The 27,689-nt window shown below is 35.8% G+C and overlaps 1 protein-coding gene across 1 annotated transcript in view; it reads right to left on the bottom strand.

Moving 5' to 3' along the window:
- Positions 1 to 1,341: 1,341 nt before the first annotated feature.
- The window catches only part of LOC104461944 (G-protein coupled receptor 98-like), a gene marked incomplete at both ends in the record, with an annotated part of 33,974 nt that continues 7,626 nt past the window's right edge, over positions 1,342 to 27,689 (bottom strand). The window contains 20 exons of the mRNA XM_010073702.1: positions 1,342 to 1,442; positions 3,709 to 3,869; positions 5,355 to 5,494; positions 5,671 to 5,920; positions 6,648 to 6,832; positions 7,824 to 8,231; positions 10,623 to 10,865; positions 13,244 to 13,415; positions 14,352 to 14,469; positions 16,483 to 17,330; positions 18,786 to 18,921; positions 19,288 to 19,459; positions 20,534 to 20,677; positions 21,461 to 21,934; positions 22,774 to 22,923; positions 24,431 to 24,670; positions 25,815 to 26,034; positions 26,530 to 26,731; positions 26,831 to 26,979; positions 27,450 to 27,682. Coding sequence (XP_010072004.1) covers positions 1,342 to 1,442; positions 3,709 to 3,869; positions 5,355 to 5,494; positions 5,671 to 5,920; positions 6,648 to 6,832; positions 7,824 to 8,231; positions 10,623 to 10,865; positions 13,244 to 13,415; positions 14,352 to 14,469; positions 16,483 to 17,330; positions 18,786 to 18,921; positions 19,288 to 19,459; positions 20,534 to 20,677; positions 21,461 to 21,934; positions 22,774 to 22,923; positions 24,431 to 24,670; positions 25,815 to 26,034; positions 26,530 to 26,731; positions 26,831 to 26,979; positions 27,450 to 27,682 — 4,746 coding nt within the window. The remainder of the gene's footprint in view (positions 1,443 to 3,708; positions 3,870 to 5,354; positions 5,495 to 5,670; positions 5,921 to 6,647; positions 6,833 to 7,823; positions 8,232 to 10,622; positions 10,866 to 13,243; positions 13,416 to 14,351; positions 14,470 to 16,482; positions 17,331 to 18,785; positions 18,922 to 19,287; positions 19,460 to 20,533; positions 20,678 to 21,460; positions 21,935 to 22,773; positions 22,924 to 24,430; positions 24,671 to 25,814; positions 26,035 to 26,529; positions 26,732 to 26,830; positions 26,980 to 27,449; positions 27,683 to 27,689) is intronic.

Raw genomic sequence — 27,689 nt, 5'->3', positions numbered from 1 at the left:
AGTATAAGTAGAAGAAGCTTTTGCAAAATCTATCATTAGATTGTAAAATGCACTGCAAAGCTCTCAGTAGTCTTGTTTTGTATAATCTTGACATATTGCCATATGCAAGTCCTCACCTGTGTTATGATCTACATGTCAGAAATTAAGTCTGCACATTCGTACACTAGTAACCATGTACATTACAGGTCCCTGGAACGAACTTGCTTTCTGTGTAACTACACAGAACTATTAAAAAACATGAACTATGCGTTTCAAAATCAAGAACTGAGATGTCAAAATACTTTTAGAGACTCAGATGCAAGAAACCTGCCGATATTCAGTGATTTCTGGAAATGCTTTGGGGACCTTTCATGCTCCTTCTATTTTAAATCCAGTTGTGTGATGAACTTTATCAATTCACTCCACTGTTCACGAAGAACTATCATGAGGTTACATGAATAAAATTATATACTAACTATGGCAGTATGCACGAGCTTGTCTGTTACAAGTAACACAGGGCTGTTTCAATTATCTACAGTTTATTGCACTGATATAACACCTTCCTCTAAGTACCTGTCTGCTAATATGCTTAAATTATCTCAGCAGCCCTGCCTTCAGAATATATTTAAATGTGTATTTACATCACCTTTAGATCAGTAAAAATATACACAAAATCTCCCTCTTATGGAATCGTTCCGTATAGTAATTTTAAGTTACTTGAGGTTATTCATAGCTTTCCATTTCACGAGATGTACCAAAGCTGAGGAAGTTGTATTTTACAGGACAGAGAAACAGATTCTCTTTTTATATGCTCCTTCAGGTTGCTGACATTCTATTACCTGCTATTTGAACCAGTATGAGAACCATGAAGACTTTCTACAGTTTATTCTCTCTTATTATTTAATTTTTTTTGTAATTATACCTTCCTACAAATACTAGATTGCAAAAGAGCTTTCAGCATCAACTACTCAAAATAAAACTTTCCCACAGAATTTATGATTACTGACATTAATCCATTTAACAAATAATGATGTTAATGACAGAACTCTCTTGTCTCCATTATATTCCCCATCATCAAAACATTTATTACTCTACATACAGGACTATCTTCTCATGTGGCTACATCATCCATGAGTTTTCTCTAAATATTTTCAGAAAATGTATAATTTCAGTTGAATTTCCAGCATAGGATATCAATATTGGATTAATTATAAGTATCAGATGTTGAAAATTTACATTTTTTGAAAATGTTTACACCGTGGAAAAGAAAAGGAGGTCTGTTCAGACATGGCCATGGCAGTGAGGAAAAGGAAAGTAAAGATGTACTTAACTTGCACTTAGAGACTTCAGACTTTTTCTTACCTGAGTACCCAAACAAGCAACCATCATGTGAGTGAGAAGTTTAGCTGCAAACATAGCACACCTGGTGCAGAAAAGGTGGGAGATAATAGCCAAAGTGAAACCTACACAGAAACAACAACAACAAGAAAGTGAAATTTAAAGCTCAGGCTGAGGCTAATAAACTATGCTAGATAACAACAGATGTCTTGAAGGTGCAGATGACTAAAAACCAAAAAAAAACCCCAAACCTTACAGAGAGAATATGTTCATTTTGGTTCACACTGGGATAACTCATGAATTTATTACTGAAATACTAACATCTATTTAACTTTTCATAGGCTTGGGAGCTAAAATAATTGCATAACATAAACAAGTAATTTTTGCAGTTTTTTTTTATTTATTTCTGCATGATATGGATGATTATCATAACAGTTAAATATAAAGCAAATAAATATAAAGTGTTCATCCAAAAGTGTTTTTAGAAATAGATAAATAAAAACTTCATCCAAAAGTGGTTTTAGAAATTAATAAATAAACAAATAAATAAATGCCTCCAGATGGGTAGCATTGCTTTAGGAGATAGCTACCTCTAAATGCCAGTCTCCCATTTCATATGTGTTCAGCATAGAAACCTATTACAGCAGTACTCAGAATACCACTTTTCATTTCCTAATTCATTGTAAACATGAACAGAACAGAAATCGGAAGGGCCCCTTACCTACCATTAAGCAGTTCTTTGAAGAAAACCCTGAGAAAGCTGAGCTACTAAGGAAAACAGTCCTGAAGCTCATGTAGACTTAATTCTTGGTGCACCTCCACACTTCAGGAAGGGCAGGAATTTGGATAATTGAGGCAGATCTTTTTTTATGTCCTGAGATAGACTGGTTGCTCAACTACAAGTATTTGCAAGATATGAATGAAATAAACCACTGCAGAAAGAATTATTTTGAAACTTTTCAAAAATTAGCTAGCAATATTTTTACAACCACCTGCATAAGAAAAATTTGTAAATAATTATCTTCTATTTCACTCTACCATCCTATTTTTTTTTTTAACTCTTCACACCTAGGTGGAGATGTTAGATAAATAAATAATATCCTTATAGCTTTTAAATCTAAATCAACTTGTTAATCACTAGATTTCAATGTATATATAATCATGTAAGGGAACTCTATCAACCAGACAAAGAAGCTGAAAGTGATTGCAGTTATATTTAAGACAAACCCTTAACCTGGATAAACTGTTCAAATTTTTAAAATACATTCTTATGACACATGACTACAGTGAACAGATAGTGCTGAACAATGATCTGTAGGTCTTTATTGCTTCCAGTTCAGCAAAATATTTCTCTTCAGTTTCTAAAGCACATTGGCTTACTTTGTATTGCTTTTTTCTTCACTTTCTGTAGCATTTTGCATTCTATAGCATATTTGTGTCATCAATTCACTTTTATTCCTCATAAATCAGTAATTACATTTGTTTACTATAGTTTTTCTTTACTTTCACTAACACAATCTGAGAAGCTTAACTGTATTTTACAATGTGATATTTTTATCTGCTAAAAAATATTTCTGTATTGTTAAATAAAATAATCAATTTGTATGAGGTAGGTGAAAACCAGAGGGTTTATTTCTCTTTCTTTGTCTTCCTTTTTACAGCTAAGGTTTTAAAACCATTAAGGAACCTAGCTTCAATCTGTTAGGGCAGTTTGGTGGGAGGAGAAAAATAGGGGACTGAGCTGCTTGCACTGTTTTTTGTTACTCATACAGTGATTATCTAGTATAGAAGTCATAAACTTCACAAGGAGCAGACCCAGACCCATTTAAGCACCTTAAGGTTAGAGTAAGAACACCTTTAGCATGTTTTCTTCGTGACCTTGTTACTCTTAGGTTCCTGCCTGCACAGCACCCATCGACACAAGAAGAGAAAAATGACATGATATGCATGACATGGAATCTACCTCTCTCAGGTTATCTCTTCTGAGTGTAAATTGTCAACTGAAACAGTCAAAGAGCTTTTATGATAGGTAGATAAGTATTTGAAAGATTTGACACAGAGAAAACTGTACTGCTGCTAGAGATACAGGTGAATTTAGGATTTTTAAGTTTCATCCTCCAAATGAATGACATATTTGTCTTTTGTATGGTTCAATAAAATATCACAAGAAAACATATTTCTTTGCTCGACTTCTTTTTTTTCAGTGGCAAAATTTGTCAGTGTGCAAATACCAGACTATTTGGAAACTTTAATACCATGAAGCTACTTAACATTCCTCCAATACCCCTCCAAAAAAAAAGATTGTCATCAGCTACTAAAATAACCAAAAATCAATTAGTCTTACTGGACATGAGTTTTTGTTGATTGGAAAACTGTCTTAAATCAACTGACCTGAAATGCAGATGAATCCAGAAGAGAAGAAAGCCTCATTGTATGAAGACAAGTTATCTGTTTGGGCATAAACTGCATAAATGGACATATGAGAACAAGAGCATTCTACGTAGTCTGACGTGTCATCAACCACTTTGCAGAACCCGTTATCAGACAGCCAGCTGCAAAACAAAAGATTCACAAAGTTAGAAATGGACTTGGGTAATTTACATGGTAAGCAGGCTTGAAAATTGCTATTGAATCTCTGAAATACCAAGTTTTCTAAACTATGGCATAGGTGTTTTGTTCAGGCACAGTACTCAGAATAGCAAATTTACACTAAATTAAACATATTTATAGCTTTTTTTAATTTTATGATTTAAAAATTATAAATATATGATAAGGACCATTTTTTTCCACTAGAGAATTTTTGTTGCCTTATTTTTCTGTAAGATTTACAGGACTGTCTGACTTTTTAACTAGTTTATTACTTAACTTGCACAATACCCCATTATAGTGAACACTTCATTTCGTACTGCTACTTGTTTTGAAACTAAAATTCATGTTTTGTCTTCTTTCAGTATTGCTGAACTGGTTTTGAAAAAGGATACTACAGGTGATATCCTAAGTTATTTCTATCGGAAATAACGCCTGCTCTGTGATATAGTGTCTAGATAAAATGAAAGAATACAGGTAAATTCTGCTGTATCTCCTGTCCAAAGAGAAGTAGTTTCTACCAGTGACAGACTGATATAATCCAGTCAGTTTAATGAAATCATACCTAAACCAACTAGATCGCAGCAGGATAGAGAACATAATTCTCACAGAATCACAGAATCACAGAATCACAGAATGTTAGAGATTGGAAGGGACCTCGAAAGATCATCTAGTCCAATCCCCCTGCCGGAGCAGGACACCTAGATCAGATCACACAGGAACGCATCCAGGCGGGCTTTGAATGTCTCCAGAGAAGGAGACTCCACAACCTCTCTGGGCAGCCTGTTCCAGTGCTCTGTCACCCTCACTGTAAAGAAGTTTTTCCTCATACTCAAGCGGAACCTCCTATGTTCCAGCTTGAACCCATTGCCCCTTGTCCTATCACTAGATGTCACAGAGAAGAGCCTGGCTCTCCAAATCAATTTATACTGTGTGAACAGGAAAGACACAGGCTGATCCAGTAATGGAGGATTGAAGAGCATACGCAGAAACCCCAGAGGTGTTCAAGGCCAGGCTGGATGAGGCTTTGAGCAACCTGGGCTAGTGGAAGGTGTCCCCACCCACGGCACGGGGATTGGAATTCAATGATCTGTAAGGTCCCTTCCAACCCAAAATATTCTGTGATTCTATTAATATTAATGAAGTGATGGAACTCTGGGATTTATGGCCTGTCAGCATTGCCTAACACATCACTACATAATCTAAATGGTATTTTAGAGAAAAAAGACAAAGAGTGGAAGCCTGGGAAATGTCTGAGCTAGAATAAGTATGCACTTTATTATATGGAAAGTTATGTGCTGCTACAAAGGCCAGAAAAATTAAGGAAAAAAGATAGCTAGGAAATAGATCAATTTTATTCTTGTAAATGGCCTAATCAGAGTTATCACATCTTAGGCAAATACAAAGGTTCATGGTAGAAACTGGAAAACTAAACAGATTAATAAAATAACCTTTCAGCAGCCTGATTCCAGAGGAGACATAGAGACTTCTGTGGAACAATCCGACTTCCTGTAGCATAAATCCGATAAATTACTTCATTGTTATCTTTCAAGGGGTGTGAACTCTGACCCTTTAAACTCATAGAAAAAACCTGAAACAACATGTGCAACATAAATACAAATTTAATATTAAAATTCAACCATCAGTGCTCATTTTAATGAGACACACACAAAAAAGTTCACATTACTTAAAATACATTTAAGATGTTTTGAGCAATATCTGAATTAAACTAATTTATTGAAAAAATAAATTGCATTATCTTCAAACCTTGTTTCTCAGGGCAAGTTCTTTGTCTCCAGTAAGGAACCACTGCTGACTGCTGTATTCTGTGAACTGTACAGATTCACAGTTATCTTCTCGAGGAGGTGGTAGTACAACAGAAACCTCTAGTAAATGTTCAGGCACTTGAATAGAATCCCCATCTCTTCCATCAAACCTGTGTCCATTGATTTGCTGAGGAAACCAGTTGTGAGCCATTATTGCAATGTACGGGCAGCTGTCAAAGATATTTTTACCTCTGTTGAAATGGAAAAGCAACAGGTCTGGTAAGTGGAAGTGAGCTTCACTATTCTTCACAGAATTACTCTAAAATGTATTTTTAATACTTTATTCCTCCATAATTTTTAGGCTTTATGACATTTAATTGACAGATGGTCTCAGCTTCTGTGAAAAAAAAGAGGGGCATTTCAGCTTCTCCATTTCCCCTGTGGGTTTTGCTCACTATGAGATGGAACCAAAACAGAATCAAACATCTGCAGACAAAACTAGCAATTTGAAACTACATGTGAAAAATACAAGTAGCTCTAAAATTTTTAAAATAACGTTCAAGTGAGCAAAACCAAGCACACAGAAATTACAAAATGCCAGTAGAAAATTTGGGTTACTTAGTCTCATCTAAGTCTTAGAACATAGCTCTGCATCATACAATTACAAATTATTTTCTTAGTCAGAATAATGAATACTTTTCCAGGCAACATTTGAGCTAAAGGTGAATCAATATATTCCAGATCTCCTGACTCCTACTACCACAGCTGCCCCATATCAGTGTACCAGTAATTTGTGACACCACCTAATAGTGCCAATACAGTGCTTTGTAAAATTCTGACACAGTGCAACACATTTTCATATAGGTAACATGTTATATGATAGACAAGTCCCTTTTCTAAAAATATCATTTAATTTTTGACTATAACGGCTAGTTGTCACATATTTCCAAAACATATTTTGAATTCAAGTTTACTAACCGTTCTCCTGGTGATCCACACATTATCCCAGTCAACAGGGAAAAAGCAAATTTCTCAGTCACCTCAGCAAGCAGGCTATATCCTCGCGTGTCCTCGCGTTTTGGGCTAGCCAGAGCACAGAGTATCTCATAGAAAAGACTTCTACTTTTTTCAGTGAGTAACTGTTTTTCACCTACATCTGTTACCTAATGAGAGGAGAAGAAATAAAACTTTTTATGCACAGAAGTCTGCTTATACATTTTCTCATGTTGAACAGTTTAGTAAGACTTGTATTTTTATCCCAATGCTCATTCTGAAAGTTCAGAATATTTTTTCCACCTTCTGATCACTGTTGCCAAAGCACGAGAGGCAATACTATGTCAAAACTACATTAGTAAGATATGCTTACTAATATGGATTTGATTATTAAAGAAATGAGGTGGCATTTTTCATTCTTTCACAAATAAAAGACTGTTGAGTCCTGAGAATTTTTGCCATTATTTTCTCCGTTTCTTGTGTCAAAATGGCATCAATCACAAATGAACTGCTGTTCATTAACATTGTTCTACTGCTTTGTGTCGAGGTATTTAAACATTTTCCAGCTCCTGTGCCCTATTCCACAAGTCCAGAAGAGCCAGAAAGCCACAACACTAGTCCCAGGGTTTTGATGGAACTTAGTGCAATGCTGAAGTGCCAAATCGATTCCCAAAGCTACTGAAGGAAAAAAAAGACAAGCTGCATGCCTGGTTAAGAGCATGGCCCTGGCAGAATTTGCTTATGTGTTGACTGCAGTCATCTGTCAAGATATAAGCAAACCTTGGGCCTCACTGTCTTGTGCCAGGGATAAAACCAACAAAGATGTGGCCTGAGAATCAAGAAACCACAATAAGCTCTGTGAGAGTATGACACCAAAGGGAAAATTTTGCATAGCAGAAACTCTTGACCTATAGGTACATATGCAAAATTAATACTGGTTGCTCTTTTCAACCCACTAGATTTTCTATTTCCGGCCACTATCCTAATGACAGGCAAGCTTCTTATTTGATTGTGGGACTTCACAACTTCTATTTTTAACTTTGCAGTCTGTGCCCCTGAGTCACTGCTGTGGATGCTAACCTTGATCTTATCACAGGCCTGCATGTTATTATGCTCTGATTTAAGTCCTTGGTCATTCAAGAAAGAGCAGAAAAGGTTTACCTTATCAATTATATACATCACAGCAGTAAGCTGCTCTTCTGTAGTCTCTGTAGCCACTTTGACATTCAGATTCTGGAGGACTCTGTGTAAAATGGTGTCATCAGGAGGCTGATACAGTTGATCAATCAGCCCCCAAACTGGCAAGGAGTCCAAATCTGAGACAATGGTGACGTTAGCGATACCATACACGTCATCCACTCTGGCACCGCCCGTGGGATTGGAAAGTACAACCTGGAAACCTTTAGGAAATGGGTTTAAAGATCCTGTCTTTGGAGTGAGGGTCACATCCAGAAACATATTTCTCTGTCCAGGTTCAAAAGTCAATAAACCTTCAGATCTGGCAAAATCTTGTCCTGCCACAGCTGGAGACATAAAGATCCGACCCATAGGTTCAGGTTTTTGTAGCTCCTTAAAACAAAACAAAAGAGTTTTAGGTAACGCTATCATAAGATACAGTTGTTCAAAACTAGCTGCTGTAGAACACACACATTTTAAACAGGTAAAATTTAAACCTGTAAGAAAGAAGTCTTCTTTCAAAATGCAGTTAAGTATGATATAACAGTTACATTACATGAAATAGCTCCCAGAAATAGCAATGTCCCTTGTAGTCAGCAACAACCTAGGGGAAGAATTACATATATTGTCAATAGTAAAAAGGATCCCTCTCTTTCTTTGCCAGAAAAAAAAAAAAATCACAAAGCTTTTCTGGGTGAACAGGTATTACAGAAATGTTAGCACATCTGTAAGGTGAGTTCTGGAGGGGCTAACGTAAGTTTATGTCTGCAGCACGAAGTCCTTCAGTTCAGGGTACAAAACATAATTACAGGTACATACAAACCAAACAAAAGCAAAGCAAAGCAAAAGTTTCGGAAATCTGTGCCCAAGCTAATATCAATTCATGATATTTTCAGTCCCAGTATAAATACTCAAAAGAAGAGCAATCCATTTAGGTCCAAAGGCAAAGCAAACACTACAGAACACACACGCAAGGCACAGATGAACTTATCTAGGAATTATATATGGCCTCATTTCCCTGCGAAGCAGCACTATTTTTACCTTCCATGAGGTTTGCAGATACTGCTTCATTCTTCACACTCTTGCTCTTTTTGTCAGTTACCATAACCTTGATATTATATCTGGTAATATAATTAACTTTCCTTAAGTGGAAACTAACATTCTGGGGCTATTATTCAAATGTATCATTTTTCAGTAGTCTCTATTCATTTGGTAAGCACAGATTGTATACTGACTCTTAAAGGTCTCCTACTGTAAAAAACAAGGATTTTTATTTGTGGAATACTAGACCCCTTTTGAAAACATTTAGCTTTAATTAGTAGAGTTTACTTATTCATGGGAGAACTAGGTAAATCAATGCAGTGTGTATCTGTCCAAAATTGCTCTAGAACATGAGCATATCAACTGCACAAATTCCAGTGAGGAGTTTCGGTTTTTTTATCTCTTTCAAATGAGAATTAGGAAACCGGGAAATAAGTGGTAATAAAAGCACTAGAGACAAGAACAATGTTTAAGAAACCTTTGTAGGAATAAGTGTAACATCTGTTTCCAGTTAGTGCCTCACATTTCCTGTCTGCCATGACCTCTTATTTTACAGGTACCAATATTACCAATTCTTTGGTACTTGGCCATGCACCCTCAAAACCTAAAAAAATCCAAAGAAGGGTTGTTATATAAAAATACAAACAGATAAGGAACTGCCCCCTGTATTTTAGCCTCAGTACACACTAGACAGCAGCATTTTCTTCATTTAACAGCTGAATGATAAGGAACTCTTGGCTGGAAAGAATGTGAAAATTTGTTAGCACACAATTTAACTAAAACACTGGCCAGCTACTGTATAATAAATGCAAGGAAACACCATGCAATCCTATGCAGTTAATATATATATAAATGCATGCAATATAACCATACAATGCAAAACCTTTTATTATAAGGGTGATGGAAATAAACTGGTGACACAATGCTTTATTATAATAACCCTCCCTGAAATAACACCTTTAGGTATAAAATCCCAGATATCCAAAGCAGATCACGCTAAGCTCTGTTTCAGTACAATGGCAAACTTAGAGGAATCCCTCTTGCAGCCTGTGCCCTGATGCTGGAGTCATAACTATAAGGAAGTGGAAGGAATCATTTTTCTGCAGCTGTGTTAGTTCTGCTAAAGGAGAATCTTCATCATCTGTTAATAATAATGAGGTACTCCTTTAGAGATAAAAGGGTCAACAGTTAGAAGAGCCTGGTGTTACAGCTGTAAACATAACAAAAATGAACGAGGATGGTAAAATTGACTTAAGCACATCAGATTTCCTACTAGAAGAACAATTTTCAAGTTGGTACTTCAAGAACATGGAAGAAAATTTGATGAAAGTACTCTTCCACTTTTCCTAAGTGTGCTCTGTGTATTAATAAATCAGTGACATAAAATAGCAAGTTTCTGAACCTTGATAGTCATACCCATCATGATAAAAACTTATTTCAGAGAAAGAAGCACCACAAACTGGAATCTCATAAGAACCTTAGGACAAAGAAAGAAATTTATTCAACGCCTGACTGACTGTAGTCTTTGAGGCCATTGGAAGGTACTACGAACAAAATAACTCTTTACAACGCAATGAAAACAAGGGCTTTTTACTAATGGAAAATCAAATAAGTTAGACCATATGGGCCCACCAAATGTTTGACAGTTTCCTGAAAAAATGTTAATTACAATCATATTTACTTTAGAGAAAGAACAATGATTTAAAAATTAGTTAAATAATTAAAAAAAAATAGAAGTCTTACCTGCATTCTGTAACTAACCATTGTGGTTACTGATGCACTAGAATCTCTAAGCACTTGCAGACTGATTGAAGTTATCTTCTTATGAGCCACAGCAAAACGAGATCCCACAGCAAAATATACTAAACCACGAGGAGCATCACTTTCAAGGACTGTTATAACAGCAAATCTGGCACTGCTGTTCAATGCAGCTCCTGTGCTTACAGCATACAGCTCAACAAAAAAACATGTTTCAAATTCAGGTACCTGCAAATGAGGGATGATTTTCATACCATTATAAGACCTACTAATTACTTCCAGCTTTAAAAAAATGTATACATTCCTTAATGGATTATTTATACTGTGCTTTGTGTGAGGAATTTGCTCTTTCACATTATTTTTGCCTTACAAAAAGGCATGTACACACCTACTTACCTGTGGAAAAAACTGCACAGAAGTCTAGGTATGCAGTTTTTAATCTGAATTAGTATTGGCTGTGTTCAAGTATTAAATTCTGGTAAAGTTCTGAAAAGCATTTTACATACAGCCTTAGTGTTTATACACTAACATGTTTATGCATATTTTTACAGGCAAATCTCACTAGATTTGAATGCTTAACTGAATTTATCCAAAATCTCAAAGCCTGGAGATACTATATGGATACACTATACTGGTAGACTTTTGTGAGGTGAATGATATGCAGAAATCTTGTGCCAGTCTGGAAATACAGGCTATTGAATTTTAGTGCTTATATATCAAAGAATTAGTCTAGTCAATTCTGCAAACTTAATGCCTGTTTATTAAAAATCAGGTAGCAATATTAAAGTTCAATATGACACATTGCCATATCTTTTATTTTGTACCTACAATACAGACATAAATGTTCAGAAATAGACATCTGATTACTCAGATTCCAGAAATAACTGGAAATGTGTCATCTGGGCCTATTGCATGCACTCATGAAGCAGCAAACTATCGAAATAAAGTAGCTCTTTACAATACAACAGCACCACAAAAAAAAAAAAAAAAAAAAAAGACCACTGAGGACTTTTTTTTATTAATAAATGTAGCTTTTTGTTTCAGCTCTGGATTTTTTGAAATCCTACTTTAATTCTACAAAAGCAGGATTCAGGTTTTAGCTAATGAAGTCAGTACAGCTGACTAAGCAAAAACTTAAAAAAGCTAGAACACGTCACACCATATGCCATTAAACACGTAAAATATTTATTGAATGAATTTATTATTTCATCATTTCATAATGTGTTTGTTAATAATTTAAAAGTTATCATATGAAAGAAGAACTGGAGGAAGAATTAGGAAATATTTGTGGGGTTAAATAGCATATTTTTTTAATTGAGCTGTTGTTAAGTAATTCTTTAAATTGAATTATTTTGACTAATTGATGATAGGTTCACATTTACTGGAGTGTCACCGGGACCTTTAGCCTTCCATTAGCAGCTGTTAGAGTGGCACATGCTTGTGCTTCATGTGGTACAACAGCATATCTGTGCAGCTGCTGTGCTGCTGTCATTAAATAATGATATTATTCCTTGGGACTAATCAGGTTCAAAATCCCAGTTTACTCAGTGAGGCAGCCTGTGCCCCACTCATATGTATGTTTTATTCATTGGCTCTGTGATTTAAATCTGAAGACGAAGAAGGAAAAGACCCTCTTACTGAACTAAGAGAATCTACAATGTCCTCTAGTGGGAAATCACTACTTCCCACATCCTACATCTTGCATTATTTTCTAGAACGTAGTCATAAAAACCTTGGAAACCTTCCCATCTTTTCCTTGTCCACTCCCCAAACCTTAGCTTTGCCACTAGCCTGGCTGTTACAACAGTTTCTTGGAAAGTTTCAAACGCTCCACTCTGAAAGAATTTCCTTTCCTAAGAAACTGCTTGAACCACTACATGTTCACACAAAAGTATTTTTTCCTTCTATTTTCAGTGAAAAATGACTGAATGCAGTACTTTGTGTTAATTCAATGACGTCTGCATTTTTGAGTGCCAGCTGGGCCTCTCAAGGCACTTAGGCTTCAGCAAACCCAACTGACAAATGCCAAATGGTGATAAATTGAACCCCACTGCTCACAAGCTGGATGTGCACAGCGACAGATTTTTAGACACTCAGAGATTCTTATGCAGGTTTATGACCGAGTAGAGTTTTCAGAGATTACTGTGCTAGTTTTAGGCATGTAAATTATGCACAAGTTGCAATAAAAGTTTTTTGTTGAATGAGGTGTTATTACTTACAGTATATGCTTTCTATATACCACCCAAAGAGGCGCTTTGATAGATGAAAAATTTGCGACAGATGACAGATAACAGTCCAGTATATGAATACATATCTCACTGGAATAATTCCATTATTTTTTTCTTATTGTTCTATAAAAATCTGAGATCTGGAATTCACTCTTTGAACTAAATACTTATCTCCTTCCTGAATTTTTCCCAGTCACAATGAAAGTTGTACAAGCCCGCAAATAAATGTGTTTGCAGAGGAACTGAGCAGATGTCAAGTTACCATCTTCAAACTGTGTCCTACACATCAGTTCCTCTGAATCAGAGGGGTTTTCTTCATCTTGATAAATTGCAATTCAACATCATAGCGCTGTACACAAATGAGCAATAATTACTTACATTATCAGGTTTTATTTCAATGGAGATGTTGCACATGGTTTGACCTGCCATGCAGGTAGTGTCTCCCAGCACAGATACAAGTTCGTTCTCCAAGTTCATGCCATCTTTCAGAAGGACAACAGCTGTTTTATTAAAGGTTACACGCCAAAAGATCTTCACATCTTCAAAAGCCCTATAAGCGAATCAAAGGAGTATATGTGTACTGAAGGAGAGCACTATTGCTTCAGGAAACATAAACACAGAGGTAAGATATATTTAATGTTATCATTCAAAACTTATCACAAGGGAACAAACTGCTTCAAGATGAAAAAGTCTTTATTTTTATTTAAATTCCTTCCTCTAAAATCTGTTTAGATTACCAAAAGGTAACACAGGAAGAAAATAAAGTAATCATGGGCAGCCAGGTTGTTCTCAATTTTTGTTTCTGAAAACATAAACAAACAAACAAACAAACAAACAAATACATAAATGAATAAAATTAAAAAATGAAAACATAAATAAAGCTGAGTAAGAGACACTGGTGCTTGGAAGACAGGGATTACCCAAGTACTTTCGTTAATCCTATAGTAACCATCTGCCTGGAAATCCAGGCAGAATTTGTCTTTCCTCTAAATTTAAGGAACTTAGAGTACTTGAGTGTATTTGTTTAAAGTACACACAAGTGTGTAACATATATAGATGCTAAAGAGAAAAAATATAATATCTGTGTGAGTAAAGACATAAGCATAGTACTGTCAGGTATCTTCTTAATTCCGCATTTTAGCATTCATACCTACATTACACAGGGAGATGAGAATTTGAATTACACCTTTAGCAGTACAAATACCTTACCCTAAGCTGAACTTTCAGACTTTGCTGCCTTACAGTATAAACTGGAAAATATTTGTTTTTTTCTATTTCTGCTTTATAACAGTACAGTGACAGACCCAATCATATTCACAGTTTACAAGCCTGTTTGCCAAATTCTGGGAAGTTATTACAGGAGCTGAAAGGCAAAGATTTATTATAAAACTCTATGATAACCTCTTCCACTAACAGCAGCTTCTGGGATTCAACACAGCATATTACAGCCTGTAGGAAAGGCACTTGAATCAGTGGTTTCCTGCACCTGTTTGGTTGCCTTGTGACAATCAGCAGCACCTCTCTATTTTCTGAGTCTTCATCAAGTATGAGACCGCTTTGTACTTCTTGAACAAATCCCAAAATGCCATTCGGGAGATCACTTCCTAGACAGGAAACAGTTCATGAAAGTAATTAGCAAGAAAGTTAAGCTGAGACTAAATCATAATTTTAATCTGGATAACAGCTAAAAAAACACCCAAAAACTAGGTACCAAAAGCATACTGCAAAGTACCACTTGGGGACACCTCAGGAAAATTTCTTTTAATGTTTCTGTTTTTAATTTACACTTCATGCTTATCTGGCACTTCAAATTTCTAAATTTTATTTTAACCAGTAGAATAAGTATTTTTGAAAGTAAATTCCTTATGAGATTCCTCACACTATCTATACTCATAGGCTTGTATTTTCAGCAGCATTTAGCAAACTGAATTCTGTGTCCCTTGACTTCAAGAGACTAGGTGTTACACTATCAAAAACCTTGCTTATAATGCCCTTAGGAGATACCACTTCAGCTATATTATTTTATGTGTACCATAACCCTTAAAACATACTCTTTCTAAACAGAAATGGGTCTCAGCATGCCCCTAGATGGACATAGTAAGGTTATGGGATAAAGATGAGCTTCCAAGGACAGCTTCCTTATTCATCCCACGCATAACGTTGTTGAATCCATTCATTTTCCCACATTGTTACATCAGCTTTTCTTCTGCATCTTTAACTCAGCGTGTGGAACTAGGGAGCTGCAAAATACTGCATTGTTATCACGGGAATGTCAATAACTTCAGCAAAACAGCAGTAGAGGAAAAAAATCCAGCAGGCCTAATGAGGGGAAACTAATGCCTTCAGAGTGTTCCATTAAATCTTGCTTCTGACATATTTCTCCTTTACCATATTCTGCATTTGGGAAGGCAATCTAGTTCCAACAGAGTGCATATTAAATGTCAATATATATACTCAATTTAACAGATACTGTGTGTTTGCTTATGCACATATATTTAATCTGTGGTATCTTTCCATCTATACAATTAAATGTAGATACATGTTTTGACCCTTCTCCTTAATGTAAATTGTTTCCTGACCTTACTTTATGTACTCATTGTGCTCTGGGTGTAACTCTAGAGCATGTTAATACACTTCTGTGGGATTCAGTACAAGTTCAAACTCCAGCCTGTGCCTATGCACATCCTTCTTCGGTTAATTGGCACATAAAGGCAACTGGTTACCTGCATGGTGAATTCTAGAGATGGTGCACATGAAAGGATCACGTGTTTTACACAATCTGTTCTTGCATACATAATTTTTGTTGTTGCATACACTCATCCAACAGCACAGTTTAATCCATGTTCGCAATACCTACTTTGTTTTATTAAGACTATCTAAATAAAAAAACTTCCAGTAAATGTTGGACCTTACATATAATTTTCTTGATTAGCCTAAGCTGTTCCAATTTCCATATTGCTTCTAAAACCTAATCTATATTCTGGTTAAACTTGGTTTATGTTCAATTAAAAAGTCTGATAGATATCTAAAAGCTACGGTAAACTGGAGCTCTGACATCAGTTTCTCACAGCTCTGTGTAGCGACTGAAAGAAAAATTGTTCCCTGATGTCTATGTAAGCCAATTCCTATTCTCCATCCTCAGAAGCAGAGGATGACTACACTGCAGATACAAACTGCATAGTTTCAAAAAACAAAAACTGAAACTGTTTTTTATACTTCATACAAACCTCACGAGGTGCAAAAGTGGCAAAATGGCAAAGAAAAACAAAAAAAGCCTGCAATGCTAGGCTTGCAACACTAGGCCTGCAACGCTACTACGTCTGCAAGAAATCCACTCCAGCTTAGACTTTTCCCTTCATGAAATAAAACAACAGAAGAACAGAGATAAGCAACATCTACAAATGTATTCTGAGCTAGGTTGTTAATGGATGCATGGTACGCTTGGTGCATTAGATGCTTTCTCTAATCTGGAAAACTCAAGATTTAGGAATAGAATACCCTGCCTATTACCAAATAGAATTCCAGTCTTTACACGAAAATTGCTATGAGAACATACAGCTATTTACTGTTATTTAATTCAGATGTATTTATTAATTTCCTGAGGGAAAAAAAATTACCTGCAATAATTACTGTTGCAAAAGCAGCAAATCCATATTCATCCTTTCCTTCCACAATCTGAGCTCCACATTCAGGATTTGAGAGGAAAACATAAAAGAATTCCCGTCCTTCAGGCTCATCATCATCAAAAATTTTTATGGACACCTTGCTTTCCCTTTCTCCATCCAGCAGAGTCAGAGAGACTGACTGCTCCTCAAAATCTTCTCCCTCCATTGCCCATATGAAGTTTGATTTTCCATAAACATTTCCAAAAGGATATGAATCTACTCCACTCTGTGCATTCAATCCCCCAAAAGTTTTAACGGTTACTCCAACATCACCAGTAAAACCCTTGGTCCTTCTGATATGAAGTACCACTGTGTTGGGGGTACTGCTGTTTGCATCTTCTTCAACATAAATAACCTCTGGCCCCAAACTTAGTATTCCATGAAGAATATCATTAGCCAGGATATTAACTGTTGCAACACTGAAAGTTGGATTCAAACATGGACTCCAGGCAAGATTCACAGGTTGAAGATCCAAAATTTCCACAGCAGTCAAATTTACAAAAAAAAATTCCTCCATTTCAGACATGGTGTCATCAATTATTGATATTTCTATCACAGCATTCGTCTGAAAACGTGAAAAAATCAGCTCTCCGTTATAGATGGGTATGAAGTCCTCTAGTGGTTTGGCACTTCCTGGAATGGTCTGATATGTCAGTTTAGTGAAATTACTTTGAAAACCAAACAATCTTTGGACATGTAGTGTGACTGCCTGAACATCTTCTTCAACTGAAACAGATCTTGAGTTAAGAGCAAACTGGAAAATCCCCATTGGCTCAATTTCAGTTACTGTAAATCCTGATCTGAAAAAGAAAAGATACCAAAGTTGAGAGAGGAAATACAAAGTATGAAAAGTAAAACACCAAAGCAGAATAATTTCCAGTGAAAAATCAATGATGACTGTAAGAAAGTGAATTAAAAAAATACATAACAGTAGACAGAACAAATAGCAACCATACAAAGCATGATATAAAGAGGCTCCCTGCAAAACATGTTTTTGCACCGATTGGACCAAACAGCCCCCCACAGGCTTAATGCATCCTGAGTCAGCACAGGATACAGAGTAAACAATAAATAAAACAAGGTCTTCCTGAGAAAACAGAGAGGCAGAAGAAAGTGTGATGTCCTTCTATTGTGGACACAATGAAGGGAGATATATTACAATACAGCCACTCTGAGTACTACCAGCTTTAACTATTGAACAAACTTCCTGTAGCAAGGAAAAACTGTGGAGTAGACAGATGCTAGCAGATCTACAGATTTAGACAGGAAACTAGAGAAGAAAGGGAAGTTATTTTAAAACTTACAGCAGGGCTTTGAAATATTAACTGCCCCCTTACAACATTACTCATAGTAATTTTTTCCAGATCTGAGCCCTATTATCAATATCAATTTTAGTTACACTGTGTTCATATTAAATGTACCCCCTTCTTTTTAGAAAATAAGCATAGAGAACAAGACTCTGCTAAATCTTGTGTCTTACACTTATCTCTAGAACTGACCCATTATTCAGTGCTAGAGACTACCAAATGGCACTACAATTACAGTGAGCCATTTTGGTTCACAAACTAGACCCTTTCCACCACTAAAGGAGCCAAAAACTGTTCAAAGTAATTGTCAGCTTTACCTCCTGTGGGATGTAGTTTTAATTTTTCTAGGAAAGGTCATTCTTGTACACAGGGTATTTATACCACTTTTAGCTATCAGTGAGTACGGAGGAATGAAAAGAAAACGGTGTGAAGAATAGATAACAACTTCGCTGAGAAGGAAAACTACATTAAATGTTATGGTTTTGATTTTAAGAATAAAAAGAAGTTTTTATACAAATTAGGTATTTTCAGAGCATTTCTTGTTTAATTTTATTTATTTTAAATAATGTTTGTTATCTAAGTTCTTCTAAATATGGATTTCTAGGGACACTAATGAAAACTCTCAGAGTTGGTTTCATTCTTCAGCTTCCTGGCTAAAACTGTTGATCTTGGTTCTTAATTTTCTTAACTGTCTCCATCATTGTAGACACATTCTAGGCACCCTGAATCCCAGTGATATGAAGCAGACTGGAATAGGAGAAAAGCCTCAGTTCTGATCAGCTCTGATCAGACACTTGTTTCCACCTGAGACAAGACATACAATTTTTTTCAAAGAAGGCACTACAACTTCCTGTAATTTAATAGGGATTTGTATAAGGCGCATGCGTGTACACAGGTCATAATTCTTACAGCATCTGTGTGACTCAAAAGTATCAGTAATATTCTTACCTCAGGCGAGCCCCACCAGACACATTGCTGTGCACTGCTGTCAAAGTGATGGCAAATGACTCAGGTTTATTTAGGCTTGGCGTAACCTGAAATGAAATTACTTTACTCTGCTCACCAGAAGAAAATACAACAGTACCTGAAGGAAAAGAGAGAGTGAGCCTAAGTCAAAATCACTAAATGGGAATCTTTTTACCTGGGAGCATGCTCAGACACGGACTTCGATCACAATTCCACTCCATTTAGGAAGAAGAAATCTGTATGATAAGGGTCTTTCCTAGATACAGCTGGCGGTCAGGGGCATTGCATTGTGCTATACACATATGAGACTTAGTTCTGCATTTTGCTCATAAAATAGACTTCCCTGACAGAAAAAGTTAGACCATACTCTTTCATCCCAATGACTCTTCATTATTAGAGGAAGCACGTAGAGGAGCAAATAACTAAAAGGTGGTATCACCACTTAACACACCTTTCATAGCTGTGTCCTCAGACAAGTACTTACCAAACGGAGGAGTAAGATTGCCTGGCTGAGCAAAGTCAGTTTTTAGGTCTGGTGAGTATCCTGAAATCCAGCTAACTGTTACAGAGCCATAAACTCCTTTTCTGGTTACAACAGCCTGACCTGTCCCTGCTACAATGTCTGTAAGTCGTAAAACCACAGATTCAAAGCCAACCTGTGGAAACACAGTAGATTTTGTTATAGAAAAAGGAATAAAAATGGGCAATAACATATGTGAAAGCATACTCCATTTTGTAAAATAGGCATTTCACAATAATTATGCATGCATCTAGATGTATTTATGTAAATATATATGCATATGTGTATATATTTACATACTTCCCTCACAACTCTTCAACAATTACTTCTAAATCTTAGATTTCTGAGAACTAGATCTCAGGGGAAAGGAAACAGTAAAGTAAGTTGTTGTCACATTACATTGTTCACAAAATTATTCATGCTAGTATGATCTTTTCTTTTTCTCTGAGCAGCAAATGGGACTGAAAGGATAATTCAGACAAGCTAAAAACAATGATAAATGGAGATATGGTAGTAAACAGTGTTTACAGAAAGACCATTTGAATTAAGATCAATTACAGATTAAAAGATAGAACAGTGCTTCAAGACAATTAAAATTATTAAATAAAAACTTCATTAAAATTTAGAAGATAAAAACTCAGTATTCTACTGTCTTTGCCTGACATACAAAAAGGGAACAGTAGCACATATACTATACCAGAACAGGAAAATTCTCTTTTCCCACTCTCATACCAAGCAGACAAATGAAAAGTTTCTCACTCAGTGACTAGCTAAATAAACTGTCAACTACATTAAAAACTAGCATGACCCCCATCTCTTTTTGCAAATACTACTGCATACATGCTGTTATCTACTTTGGGGCTTCTATACTTAAAGGAATAACATTGTCCAGAATTAAGTTATTTCCCTTTAAGTCTCAGAACTTCCATTTCATGTAAACAAAATAATAAATTAACCATAATATTTACAGTATTTACATCTTATAGATGAAGAGACATTTTTGAACTGTATGAACACATCACTATAAGAATTTGCGTTAGACAAAAGATAATATAAAGCACAAGTCATAACTGGAAAAGTCTTGTCAGTCATTAAATTGTCTTCAATGACGAAAACTTTAAGGAGCTAACTGAGTTCTTATAGCAGCTGTCTTTTGCAATGAAGGGTACCTTCCATGGTATAAATGTTACACTGTAGCCAGTCTACTGACCTGTGAATTGGCAGCTTCCTCCGGAATAGGGAGAACAGCTGACTTCGCTTTTGCTAATATTTTAGGCACATCTTTGGCACTTCCTCCAACCAGGCTTACATTAGTCAGTTCCAGAGTAAAATTCAAGCCCAGCAAAAGACATGCCTTTGAGAGAGAGAAATTTAATAAAGAGTTAGAAATTTAATTCTACTAAAAAACATTATATCCACCATTCAAAGAATTAAGTAGCAGAACAATCTGCAGATTTTGTTCTACTTGCGTACAAAAAGCAGTGTTTTCAAGACAAGTGTTTTGTTGATTACGTTTCTCAGAAGAAATACAGCTAAAATATCAATATTGTGGATGTGATTTACTAGCAGTTTGTTGGAATGTGAGTTTGTAGAGCAACCATTGTAGTTCCAATAAACTGTATCTAACACAGTGGAGCTCCATTTGATTTTAATCTTCAGGATTGAAAAGATGTTAGATGGATGCAAAAAGGATGTAAGTGTGGATATAAGACTGTAGTAATAAAAACAAACAACCAGGGAACACAGAGAACTGAAGGTAAATTTATTTGCTGCTTCATGAGTCAGCCCTAACAGATCACCATTTACAAGCCAAAAGGGAAAATTAAGAAAATATTTGCATACATAAAATAATAAAATATTGAACTGATAGCAATAAAAAGTAATGATGTAAGGAAAAACTGAATATTTGAAAACATGCATAGCAGTGATTTTGCAATTATTATCTGAAAATGTGGTATTTAAACCCATTTCTATCACACAAATAGGAAATTCATAATACTAAAATTCTCTTTTCTGGGGATACTTTTTCACAGCGGATACTATTTAAGAGTTTAGTATCTTATTCCAGCACATGTGCATTGTGATGAACACAAATGGAAGCAACAGATATCATAAGAGCTAAAAGGATAATACAGACCTGGTTGCTTATTGGCACCCTTTTCACTCCAAAGCTGGCACCGTCTTTTACTGTGAGGTATCCCACCTCATCCTCAGGTTCAATCAGTACTTCTTCATGATGAGACATGATCTGGTACTCAACAATCACTTCTCCAAAGGCCCCAGCATGCCGAGTTACATTAATCTGAACATATCGTTCCAGGTTTCTCTCTACTAATACTGACTGCTGGTCGGAGTACAGGGCAAACACTCCATAGGGACCATCATTTGCAAAAACATTGAACTTTGAAATTCTTTTCTCTTGGTCTAAATCTGCTCCACCTTCTACTGAAATCAGCTGCACCACGTAGTTTTCGTCCAGTTCTGGAACATCATCAGGTAAGAGGTAGATAATTATCTCAGCTGTACTCTGCTGGTCGGCAATGACAACAGATCCCTCTGTCCTGAGAAAGTCACCTGTGATGTCAGATTCACTACGTATTTGCCAGTAAACCTAGTATGAGTTTAGAAAATGCATAAAACAAAAGAAAGCAAAAATACAGAGTCAGGATACACACAGATATTCAGGATTCAGTACAGATAGGATATGGAAGAGATTGGTTTTAAGTAGGTAAAACAGAAATTGTCTTAGGTATGCATAGAAAGAGGCACACAGACTGTCTTACAGAAGGAGGGTGTGTTGTTACTCTAACAGTACTATGAATGTAAAGATTTCTGTCCTGTATCTTCAGAAGCTTTATGAAAACTATATGGAATTTCTGAACCATTTTTAAAAAAAAATCTACTTTTAAACCAAGACACTTGCTTTTTTTCCTCTTTTCAAGATTCCTCACATCAGAAGGGGTTGAAAAGTTCTCATTAAACACAGCAGATGCTTTATTAATTGATTTTGTTTTAATTGAATGAAAAACTGTTAAAATGCTGACTTCTAAACAACTTCATGTAAAAAAAAAAAAATGAGTGGTGGTTTAAAATAGTCTGATTTTTACCTTGAAGTATGCCTGGAAAAAAGCAAATTGTGATGATCTCAAAAAAAAGCTCACTATGTAAGTATGAACTGTTCTGTTCTTCCATCCAAAGCACACAGGGCAAGGAAGAGAGAAGGAGAGAGAAGCACTGCAGTACTGTTTTCTTTTTTTCCTGACCGGAGGAGACAGAATCTGTCTCTCCAAACCACAAGTAATAGGGCTGAACTCTTGCTAAATTCAGTCTAAAAAGCAACATTTCAAAAAGAAACAAGCAATTGAAAGGCACAGAAAAAAAATATTCCTCCACACATTTTTACTGAGGATGATTTCAGATTATAGTCTGTTAGGAAAAGACTGAGAATACCGTTATGTTTCCCAGAGTGCCCTGAATTCGTCTGACAAACAGTGTAATATTTTGTGGCCCTTCCCTTGCTGAGGGTTCTGTATAGTTAGTCTCAGTTAATGATTCAGGAGCAAACTGTACAATTCCATTGGGATCACCAAACTTTTCTATCTGCAAAGTAAACAAACAAACAGAAAATCGGATATGTAGAGTGAGTTGTCTTCTTGTTCAAATCACTGAGATTTTCATTGCTAGATGCTACAGGGCACATATATATTAGATCTTCCAACTGAGTTTTGTCCTCTTAAGAAGATTTAACAGTACATTAGTAGTTAGAACAGAGATTAAGAGAAAAAAAAAAAAAACACAACAAAAACAACTGTGCAGACAGGATCATCAAGGGAATTATACCAAGCCCACGTGCACGCACACACATGCACACAAAGCAAGACTGGTAAATGAATCTATGAGTAACTTGCTCTTTGGTCAGAAAATCCTATAATGATACATAAGTTTAAGCAGTATCTAAATTGAACAGGAGTCAAAATATGATGTTGCCAGTAGATACAGAAAGTTTTCAAGCTTGGATTAATAAAAGCATTGTACATAAACAAATTCATGACAATTAATCTGTCCACTGAGTTGAGCCTCACTCAGCTGTAAACAACTTGGAAATTGTAAATAGTTCAAACACATTTCAGAGAGCAAATTAATTCTGAAAGGATTTGTAAAACATGTCCCATTGATACAAGGTACTATGAGACAGCAGAGAAAGTGTCACTATTCCCTTTTCAGATTTTCAGCACTATCCAAGGAAGAAAAGGACACAGCTTTATTTCAAATGCTCTAGCTGAATATTCTGCTATTAAAGCAGGAAATGCTCAGGAACCTTGGGATAGCATACAGAAACTCTTCTAACTCTATGAGTTTGCAAACTCAGCCCTCTGGGATAGAGCTCATCCACATCCATTTGCGTGAATCACTAACTGCAACAAGAACTCATGGTGACCTGACTTGCAACTGAGTTGTAACACCATTGCCTACCAAGCAGCCAAGTCATTGTCATGGAGGGTGGAAGACTCCAGTTCAAGGAATAAACCTGTCTCCCTGAAGGAGAAATAGAAGAATCTGTGGAAATAGGAGCTAATTTCATCAACAGGCTACAGACCAGGAAAAAAAATCCAGTTTCTTTTTTTTTTTTTTTTTGAGGGCTTTTTATAACAACTTTATCAATATTTCCTTAGTTGCAGTATCCCTAGAGCAATAATTTGTCTTTGTCAACTCCCTCTGCCTTGTCCCACAAATTTCTGCATTTCTATTGCTCTGCAATAGAAATACAGCCAGATTCATTTCTTTTACTTTTACATATTAGCTGGAGCAGAAGAGGTCCATAAGGGATGAACAAACTGACATTTAGTAATGAGGATGCTCTCTCCAAAGAAAACCACAGAAATCTGCAAATAAGAGGGCCAGGTCAGGGCTTATATACCATTTTTTACTGACAGATTCTTTGCCTTCTCTTTTAAGAAGTGAAGCTGTAACAATGCACCTAAGTAGTACAAGGGACGAAAAAGCCAAATGACAAACTATGTAACAATCATTAACTTTTAAAAGCTTTGTGTGACAAATACCAATATCAACAGAGATCTCAGAAGAAATAAAAGAAATAATGACTTACTATTAGCATGACACTGTTTGCATTAGGATCTATTTCTGTTTCACCTTTCACAAGGCTCAGTCTAATAATGAAGATCTCCTGAACTTCAGCTTCTTCATGAGGATAGATTTGTAGATTAATAGCTCTCAGACCTCCTTCTCCTTCTCCAAAATAGAATGATCCATTCACAGGGTCATCAATGTCACTATTCAGGGGAGCTAAAACCTCTTCTGAATTGGGTCCCAAGACAGCCCAACTAATCTGTGGAAGATATTAGTTTCAGATTTAGAGCGCTGATAGATTATAACAGCCTCGCAAGGGGAGGAATGATAAGTATCAAAACTGACATAAAAATTCTTCTATCTGGTAACTAGCTATGTTTAAATCTTTGCCAGTGATACAGAATACAAAATATTAATAATTAATTCTATGTGGGAAAAAATTTAATCCTTTAGAAAAACAAACATGACAAAGTGCATACAAAAACTTCAAAGTGTCGGTTAACCACAATGCGAGTTTATCAAATTCTAGATATTAGTAATAGAAAAGAAGAGAATCTGAGATTTCTTTAGCACATAAGAGGAAACACACAGGCCAGTTTCTATTTCTCTCCTTATCATCATTTGCTTTGTGAAGCTCCCCAGAGGAGTACTCATGACCAAAACCATTCCCTGCGAAGTGTGATATCAAGACAGAAAATGACAAATATTTTCTTAAGAGTCTGAGGTAAAAGGTTTTAGTCCCTCAAATGATGATTCATACTTCTTCAATCTGATTAAAATTCAGAACATATTCAAAATATCCCACAAATTAGATTGCTTTTAAGGAGGTCATATTCAGCACTTTAAAATATTATTTTAGCCATTTTAATTGTTTTCCAGTTTTCTTAAATGACTTCTAGAAAAAGTCAGAGAAGACCAAGGCAATTTTACATGTGGGGAGGAAGAGCTGATCACCTTCACTGCCAATCTTCCAGTCACTTGCCAAGACTTTTAAAGACCTACCTGGGTTAATATTTATACATTCTCAGTGACAGTGGTCTGTATAAACAAAGAATTCTACAAAGCTCTCAGTAAAGAATTTAATGAAAAAAATTTGACCAGCTTTAGGAAGTAATTCAACTGAATTATTTAAATTACTGGTGGTGCATGAAATTAACCCTATTTTCAAAGGAATTAGGAGCTAGCTCAAAACAAAGTACACAAGAGCATAAAAACAGTAAGAAAGCAGGAGGAGAAAGAGAAGATTAAAAGGGTAACAACATTTTCTGTTATACTGCAACTGCATGCAATTCCAGTCTGATAAAAAAGCTGCAATTATCCTGTTAGAAGCTCTTGAAAGAAAGTGCAGGAGCTTTTTGACCTAGTCACTGGAAAGCATTCAGTGTTTGACAGCCAGTGCCCACCTGTGTCTCCCCTAACAATCTTCCAGTCCTTTCCAGCACCAGGGACACTGCCGTGGGTGTATCGGGATTGGGAAGAATAATTTGACTTTGGTTGAGAAATCGGACGATGCCCTGAGGGGAGTCACTTTTAGCAATAGTAACCTGGCTCACTAGGTGGAGCCCAAGGACTGCTCCACCAGTGGCTCCTGTCAGCTGGATTTCAAATTGCTCTGCAAATTCACTGCATGGAAAAAGAAAAAAGATTCTGAGATATCCAAGAAAAGTAATAATTAAAACTATACTTAGTAATTCAATCACGCATCCAACTCCATCTGTTTAAAGGTATAGAGAAGTCCTCTCTGTAAGCACACAGTAGAAGATTCTTTCCCTTTGCATAGAATTGTGATATCTGAAATAAAATTATGTTCTATTTTCTACTGGTGTTAAACTAAAAAAAAAAAATGTGTCAAAATATTGTATTGTTCACAGCAGTATTATTAACACAAAAAAATTCTGAGAGTCAAATTTTAAAAAAAGTAATGTTTGCGTAAAATTTTACAGGAACTATGGAACTCTAGTAATAGCTTGGTTTTTCCCGCTTTAAATTTAGGTGACTTTTCAGCACTGCAGAAATTCGTTTTTCAATTCCAATTCTACACATAGGCATAGTGCACATGCTAAAAAAAAGGACTTATCAGAAGTAAATTAGTGAAGAAATATCTGAAAAATTAATTACCTTTCTTCATCATCTGTAATAGAGATATAAATAAAAGTCTGGTTCTGGCCATGATAAAAAATGACAGAAGTGTTGTGGATGACATAGTCAACACCATTGGGAAGTGCAGAAATACTTCGAGAAAGAAAATCAGCTGTTACATAGCCGTAAGTTCCACGCTTTCTCACAACAGGAATCATGATTAATCCAGCATCCTCCTCCACTACAAGAACAATTGAGGAAAAGTTATTTTATTTGAAAATTTATGCCATAGCCACAGACTTATCTTATAAACCACAGTGAAAACTTAAGGTAAACTTACCCTGCAGAAGGATATATTGTGGATCAAATTCTATGATGCCTTCTGCATTATCACTTTTTGCTATAGTGATTCGTACCATGGAGATATTTCCTATTATTGGAGGTTGATCCATTTGCAGACTATTTTCTTTTACAGTAAAATCAAATCCACTTGCAAGAACATAAAAAAGAAAATTATATTAAAAATTCTTGTGAAATTACTAAGATGCAGGTATGACAAATTGTCAATTTTATTTTCTGATAGTTATCACTAAAGACCTTTTGCTCACACTTTTTCAAACTATTAGGTACACAAAAATAGTTTATTCACAGAAATAGTATCTTTCATTTTTTCTTCTCATTTTATCTTCCTTCTTGAATTTCATGAAACTTGACAACTTTTATGTAATGTATGGACTTTCAGCTTTGACAAATCTTAATCAGCAAAATCTTTATACTAATGTTAAAAGAATTGGGTTTCCAATACATCCAATTTCTTTTATGATTACTATTATAGATGTCTTATGAAATTTTTCAGTAAGCCAGCTGTTATCTAGTGGTGACTTTATGCAGGTAGGTCAGATTCCAAATATAGTTTGTTCTTCTGCTTGTAATCTATCAACTGGGAATTTTATCTTTACCTCCCTTGGAATTCCACTTTGGTAATCATCACTGAAAAGTCTTCAGGACCTTCAGGAAAGTCATCATCATAAATTTCAATCAAAATCATTTTACTCTCCTCATGTGGTTCAAACAACAATTCCCTTACTGTGGGAGTGAAATCAATTCCCTCCTCTGCAGTCCCATTTATTATCTGAAAGCAAAGACGCACTTTGCCATAGGATCCCCTGGAACGCACAACAGTGATGTTAACCTGAGGG

The sequence above is a fragment of the Pterocles gutturalis genome, unplaced genomic scaffold (assembly GCF_000699245.1).
Source record: "Pterocles gutturalis isolate BGI_N339 unplaced genomic scaffold, ASM69924v1 scaffold27291, whole genome shotgun sequence".
NCBI classification, from domain to species: Eukaryota; Metazoa; Chordata; class Aves; order Pterocliformes; family Pteroclidae; genus Pterocles; species Pterocles gutturalis.
The sequence above is the reverse complement of the archived record's forward strand: the minus strand, read 5'-3'. Positions and strand labels throughout refer to the sequence as shown.